We start from the raw sequence: 6,779 nt of genomic DNA, 5'->3' as shown, positions 1-6,779 counted from the left end.
TGAATCCAAAATATATTTTACTAAATATTGAAAACCGAGGCAGCTGTGGGTAATTAAGGATTTGAATTTCATAGGGAGCTGACGCGTGTGATATACAGTCTGACTCACTTCTCACATATACTACATGGTGTATGTAGTATACATACACCATGTATACTCGCCATTGCTAGTTACAGTTTGCGAAATCAAAAGCCGTAAGTCGGGAGGCCATTACGAAATTGTCGCGTGATGCGCCATGACATGGCAACTTTTGACAGTAGTCGTGGAATGACAGCGACTATGTCGCCATCACTGGCGCAAAGTCGTCTAACTCGGGGACTTGGTAACGATTTATGGCGATTTACGGCGATTTGGTTGTAATTAGAACCGTTGCGACCTGCGCAATTTGAAATCGCTAATGTGATACCCAGGCATTATTCCACCTTCTTCACTTCCTGTATTTTCCATTGTTTATCTATATAGTTTTGTACCAGTGCGCCTCATGCGGTGCACTGTAGTCATACTTAAGGTTCTCTGTATTGTTCCTTCTGTCCCTAGCTGCAACCCCAACCTTTTACTGTAGCTCCGTTCATATTCTTTTTCCTCCATCTCACTTTCCACCCTCTCCCCACAATTGTTTCATAATGGAACTGCGAGATTTTCGTCTTGTTCACACCTTCCAAGCCTCTTTTAGTTTCCCCTCACAGCACTGAATGACCTCATAGGTACCAGCACTCGCCCTTGGGACTGAATTTGATATTCCATTCCATTCCATTTTTTGCTATATTTTTCTGTAATTGCTGCATCACTGTCTTTAATAAGTAGACGTTTTCTTGCTCACAACTACTTCAAGAAGTAGGATCCATACACGTTATAGTGCAGACTTAACAGTCCAGGATTTACACTTCGGACTGACAAGAGCTAACAGTCCTGGATTTATACTTCGGACTGACAGGAGATAACAGTCGAGGATTTACACTTCAGACTGACAAGAGCTTACAGTCCTGGATTTACACTTCAGACTGACAAGAGATAACAGTCCAGGATTTACACTTCGGACTGACAAGAGATAACAGTCCAGGATTTACACTTCGGACTGACAAGAGATAACAGTCCAGGATTTACATTTCGGACTGACAAGAGATAACAGTCCAGGATTTACACTTCGGACTGACAAGAGATAACAGTCCAGGATTTATATTTTGGTCTGACAAGAGATAACAGTCTAGGATTTACACTTCGGACTGACAAGAGCTAACAGTCCAGGATTTATACTTCGGACTGACAAGAGATAACAGTCCAGGAATTATACTTCGGACTGACAAAAGCTAACAGTCCAGGATTTACACTTCGGACTGACAAGAGCTAACTTTCCAGGATTTACATTTCAGAATGACAAGAGCTAACAGTCCTGGATGTATACTTCGGACTGACAAGAGATAACAGTCCTGTATTTACACTTCAGACTGACAAGAGATAACAGTCGAGGATTTACACTTCAGACTGACAAAAAATAACAGTCCTGGATTTACACTTCAGACTGACAAAAAATAACAGTCCAGGATTTACACTTCAGACTGACAAGAGCTAACAGTCCAGGATTTACACTTCAGACTGACAAGAGATAACAGTCCTGGATTTATACTTCGCACTGACAAGAGATAACAGTCCAGGAATTATACTTCGGACTGACAAAAGCTAACAGTCCAGGATTTACACTTCAGACTGACAAGAGATAACAGTCCTGGATTTACACTTCAGACTGACAAAAAATAACAGTCCAGGATTTACACTTCAGACTGACAAGAGATAGCAGTCCAGGATTTACACTTCGGACTGACAAGAGCTAACAGTCCAGGATTTACACTTCAAACTGACAAGAGATAACAGTCCTGAATTTATACTTCGAACTGACTAGAGCTAACAGTCCAGGATTTACACTTCGGACTGACGAGAGATTCACGCGCTTACGGCGTCGTCGGTGGTATAATCTGCACTGGAAACATCCGAAGACAGGACTAATAATTATATGTAATCGTACACTTGCCGTGACGTCCTCATTTTTTGGGAGTTTGTTTGCATTTGCTCTTATACAGCTCCCCTGAATGGTAATGAAACTGAAAAGCTGAGCTTTTATGTTGTGTTTGTTAGTATATATAGACTTTTAATTGCTTGAATTGCAGTGATTAACAACATCCATTCAGTTGTATTCATTCCGTTTAATGCTGAGATTTGCTCATGACATTATTTTTTGTATCGGAGTCATTTTTATTTTCCGTTACTTCCGTCACCTTTTGTAATTGAATACACATTTGAAAGAAAGTTGCAGAAGGAAATAAATATGTGTTGGCTATTATCAAGAAGCAGAGATTGCTTGAAATTATTTTTTTTATCTAAGGGACAACCTTTTCCCGTTTCTTCCGTCACCTTTCGCAATTGAGTACGCATTCGAAAGAAAGTTGCAGAAGCAAATGAATACGTGTTAGCTGTTATCAAGAAGCAGGGATTGGTTGAAATTATTATTTTTTCTTAGGGATAACATGCCTTCTATCTACTCGAATAAATGATATCAGGGTACAAAGAAGGAAGACAGTAGTGCTTTCTTCGTTCTGGAAGAGAAATGCTGCCTATATAAATTCCAAAGAATAGTGGTTATTCTTGATTACCATACTCCATCATCCTTTCAATCTATAGGTCTGATTGTCAGGCAAATTCCTATTAGAACTGAAGCGTCCAGAGTTTGGAAACGTAACAGAGAGATATAGGAGAACGAGGGACCGCGGTATGAATGATTATATATTCCGAAAAGGACTTGGAACATCTGAACCAACAAGCGACTAAGTTGTAATCGAGGTCTGTTTGATCTATATACCATCTTCTTTTACCTCCTCTTACTTGTTCCTAATGAACACCTTAATATTCCAAGTTGGTGGCCCCTGTGGCGGGCTTGTTCCATATGAATAGTTTCATCTCTTGAATAATAATAATAATAATAATAATAATAATAATAATAATAATAATAATAATAATAATAATAATAATAATAATAATAATAATAATACACTATATTCGTTGGAAGCTTAAATTCCAAGTCAGTACCCTCTTTGGTGGGCTTGCTCCATATGAATAGTTTCATCTCTTGAATAATAATAATAATAATAATAATAATAATAATAATAATAATAATAATAAATAGTAATAAATAATAATAATAATAATAAAATAGAATTTGAGAAAATCATATCTGGCTCTCAGAATTCCACCAGAAGTTCCTCACCTACCTACCTACCGGTTTTGAAACCTCGCTCAACACTTGTCTAAAATAGAACCATTCGCACATTTATCTAGGCCTGTCACAACTAAGCAAACATGTCATGAGTTTAGCCTCCTGCATCTGCTTATTACAAGTGAAAACAAGTGTAATCAAAGCCACAGGTGTGTCTTTCTGAAAGCCCTCTCAGTTTGTTCAGAGAATCGTTGGCCCGCCGTTTGTTGACAAGTGGGGGCGAGTAATTTTTTCCAAATAATCATGAGCAAGGGCGAGTCTTGATATTGCGTCACTTCCGCCAGTTATGGCAGCCAGGGTGTTGGAAATGATTGCTTTCTAAGAGACATGAATGTGTTGTCGACCGGAGGCGTCGTTTACCTTAGAAGAGAAAAGCCAGTAAGAACTCTCAGCGACGCTTGCGAGGTGCGTTATCGAAGCTTGCGTCGATATAATTTAAACATCAGAAATGGCCCAATTTCCCGAATCGTCTGTGATCGCTTTTGAAGGGAATTTGTTGACATTTATGGGGGATGAGCAACGGGTTCTTTAAGAAGACATGAAGTCTTTATATTTATTATTATTATTATTATTATTGTTGTTGTTGTTGTTGTTGTTGTTCTAAAGGGTCTACAGTAATACAGTTGTTGAAAAGCTCGTCTTTATATTTATTGTCATTATTGTTATTGATACTAGCAAACATGTGTATACAGGAATTATGTATGATGAATTCGTAAAGTAACCAAGTCTACGGGCGTAACCAGCCCCGTTTCGACGGCAGAACCAGCTTCCTTTCAGGAAATCCCTTTTCACCATCACCCCGTTCTGAGGGGGAAGGTAGGATGAAACCATATTATAAACTATTTTAGGGGTCCCCACTATAACCGTGCCAAGTTTTACGTCCATCGGACCAGCCGTTTGGCCGTGATTGAATGACAGACGGACGGATAGACATAACGCTCATTATAATAAGATTGTTCTAAAGGGTCCACAATAATATAACTGTTTAAAAGATCGTGTAAAATACTTCATAAAAGCTTTCGAAAGCTTTATAAAGTTTAACACGAGTTTTTAACAATGATATTATTGTGGCCCCCTTTACAACATTTTAGGAACTCTCGTGCTAAGAGAGTTTTTCCCAGTTTTTGATATTATTAGAAAATTGCTCACAGTAGCATGAGTCTTGAAATGGAGAAACAAACCCACAGTTATGTATATGCATATATTTCTAAAGGTGAGTGCTTTCTGCACAGATTTATCTTGAAATATATGTGAATATACATAACTGTGGATTTGTTTCTTCCTTAATATTATTATTATTTAGAATATAACCCTATATTCATGCGGAACAAGCCTACAAGGGCCATATACATGAAAGTCAAGCTTCCAAAATATATGGTGAGGAATCGTCTTGTGGCAGAACATGACATGACATCAGAAGTCATCATTATTAGGCTCTCGGATAATTCCAGCAAGCGTTAATTCTTACTGCAGGCTACTGATTGTTTCTTCCCCTCTAATGCCAGCCTTGGAACTCTCTTCCCTGCTTCTGTTTTCCCCGACACCTGTAGCATTCACCCTACCTTATAGGGGCAGTATCGTTTTTATTCCACCTGAACTAAGATAGGCATTTTAGCCGTAGGTTCCGTCGACCCTCTGCATCTGGAAAAAGTCACTTAACAGAGAGAGAGAGAGAGAGAGAGAGAGAGAGAGAGAGAGAGAGAAATTAATCCAGTAGCTTCCATACTGTTGCTAAATATCTAGTAGCATGAAAAGGTGGGCGATAAAGGAGCCTAGCTCTCTAAATTATTATTCTTAACCAAAAACGAAATAAAAAGGTAACATGCACGTGACGTCACCTTATAAATCAGTATGGCAAACTATTAGGTAGACTGTACAGCGTCTTTATGCTTTGTACTAATCCACTGAAACCAGTCCCACAAAAGTATCAAGAAATATAGGTACCGCATGCAGCCCGAATTGATGCATATTAGCAAAAGTTAACGAGACAGAGATTGTATTATTTAGTATTTTGTCTACGTAGCGAGAAGGAATTGTAATGTGAGGCAGGACTTCATAATCCCCCTGGCTAGCCCAGGCCCGATGAAGGCATGAGCTTCGAAATTTCGCAGAATATAGGCGTCCCCCAGGTATGGCTGCATCTGCCAGAGATACTTCTGTTTTTTTTCTTTATTTAGCAGAATTATTTGTTCTTCATGCCTGTTCATATGAATCAGGCCTTACTTCCTGTTGTGTGGCTATTATTATTATTATTATTATTATTATTATTATTATTATTATTATTATTATTATTATTATTATTATTATTATTATTATTTTTTATTATTATTATTATTATTATTATTATTATTATTATTATTAAAATTGAACAGCTATCTTGGGACTGATATGCAATCGTCAACTTACTTGTAGAGCAAGCAATAAAACAATAAGCGGCTATTATTATTATTATTATTATTATTATTATTATTATTATTATTATTATTATTATTATTATTATTATTATTATTATTATTCAAACGAACAGCCACCTTGGGACTGATGTGCGATCGTATAGTAAGAAATTAAAAAAGAAATATTAGATAATGTCGACCTTATGGCCTGCTTGCTGAAAAATTCCCGAACTATTGACCTGTGTATATGTATATGTATTTATACACACACATATTTGTTGAATCATCATAAAGCTTAAAGAATAATCTTGAAATTAGATGGAAGAAAGACAAAATGGTTCCCCAACATACCTTGAGCATCGTCAGCGGTTTCATGATGACACCAGTTGATGAACAGATTCATGCAAAACCTCTCCAGGTGCACTGCTGCCTTCAGGATGCTTCGTGGGCGTCGCGACAGCGAGTGTCCATCTTCAGATAATGAGGGATTTGAATATGTCAGTCGTTATCAACACAAAAAAGTGACCAGCGATCGCAAAAAAATCGAGCACCTTTTTACCGCAAAATTCTTACGGTTCTCGGTATGTTTTGTGGCTGTCTGAAAAGTTGCAGAGAGAGAGAGAGAGAGAGAGAGGGTTGGTACCAGCCACGTGAGTGCCTTCGAGGAAACGGTGAATGGGGGGGTCCTATCTGAGATCTGGACAGCGCAGCTGTACCAAACGACTTGTGACTCGCTCGACAGCCGAGCGGAAACTGATCCCGTTTTACTGACTCATGTGGCTGAGACTTGAGGATGTACAGAGTTACAAGGAGTTACAAGGATTAGGATGTCTCAAAGACTTTTTAGTCCATCTTAAGAGGAGACATCGTGTGCTCACTTATCTGTAGGAGCAGATAAGAGAGAGAGAGAGAGAGAGAGAGAGAGAGAGAGAGAGAGAGAATGTCATTCATGTTTGCAAGCGGTTGCGTTAGTTTTGGCTGCTTATCATTTATATATATAATATTTAGCTATTAATGATTTCATATGCTTAGAAAATAGCTTAATGAAATGTCAACATGAAGAGAAACGTGGATGTTGAAATAGCGACGAAACTGATATTAGCTCTTCATTTCAAACAAGG

At 38.1% G+C, this 6,779-nt stretch overlaps 1 protein-coding gene across 1 annotated transcript in view; it reads right to left on the bottom strand.

The window, feature by feature from the left end:
* The window catches only part of LOC135212925 (galactose-3-O-sulfotransferase 4-like), a 20,860-nt gene extending 14,460 nt beyond the window's left edge, over positions 1-6,400 (bottom strand). Inside the window, exon 1 of the mRNA XM_064246666.1 lies at positions 6,010-6,400. Coding sequence (XP_064102736.1) covers positions 6,010-6,033 — 24 coding nt within the window. The 5' untranslated portion in view covers positions 6,034-6,400. The remainder of the gene's footprint in view (positions 1-6,009) is intronic.
* Positions 6,401-6,779: the final 379 nt, after the last annotated feature.

Source organism: Macrobrachium nipponense, chromosome 42 (genome assembly GCF_015104395.2).
Source record: "Macrobrachium nipponense isolate FS-2020 chromosome 42, ASM1510439v2, whole genome shotgun sequence".
NCBI lineage: Eukaryota > Metazoa > Arthropoda > Malacostraca > Decapoda > Palaemonidae > Macrobrachium > Macrobrachium nipponense.
Note: the sequence above shows the minus strand (reverse complement) of the source record. Positions and strands in the feature narration are given on the sequence as shown.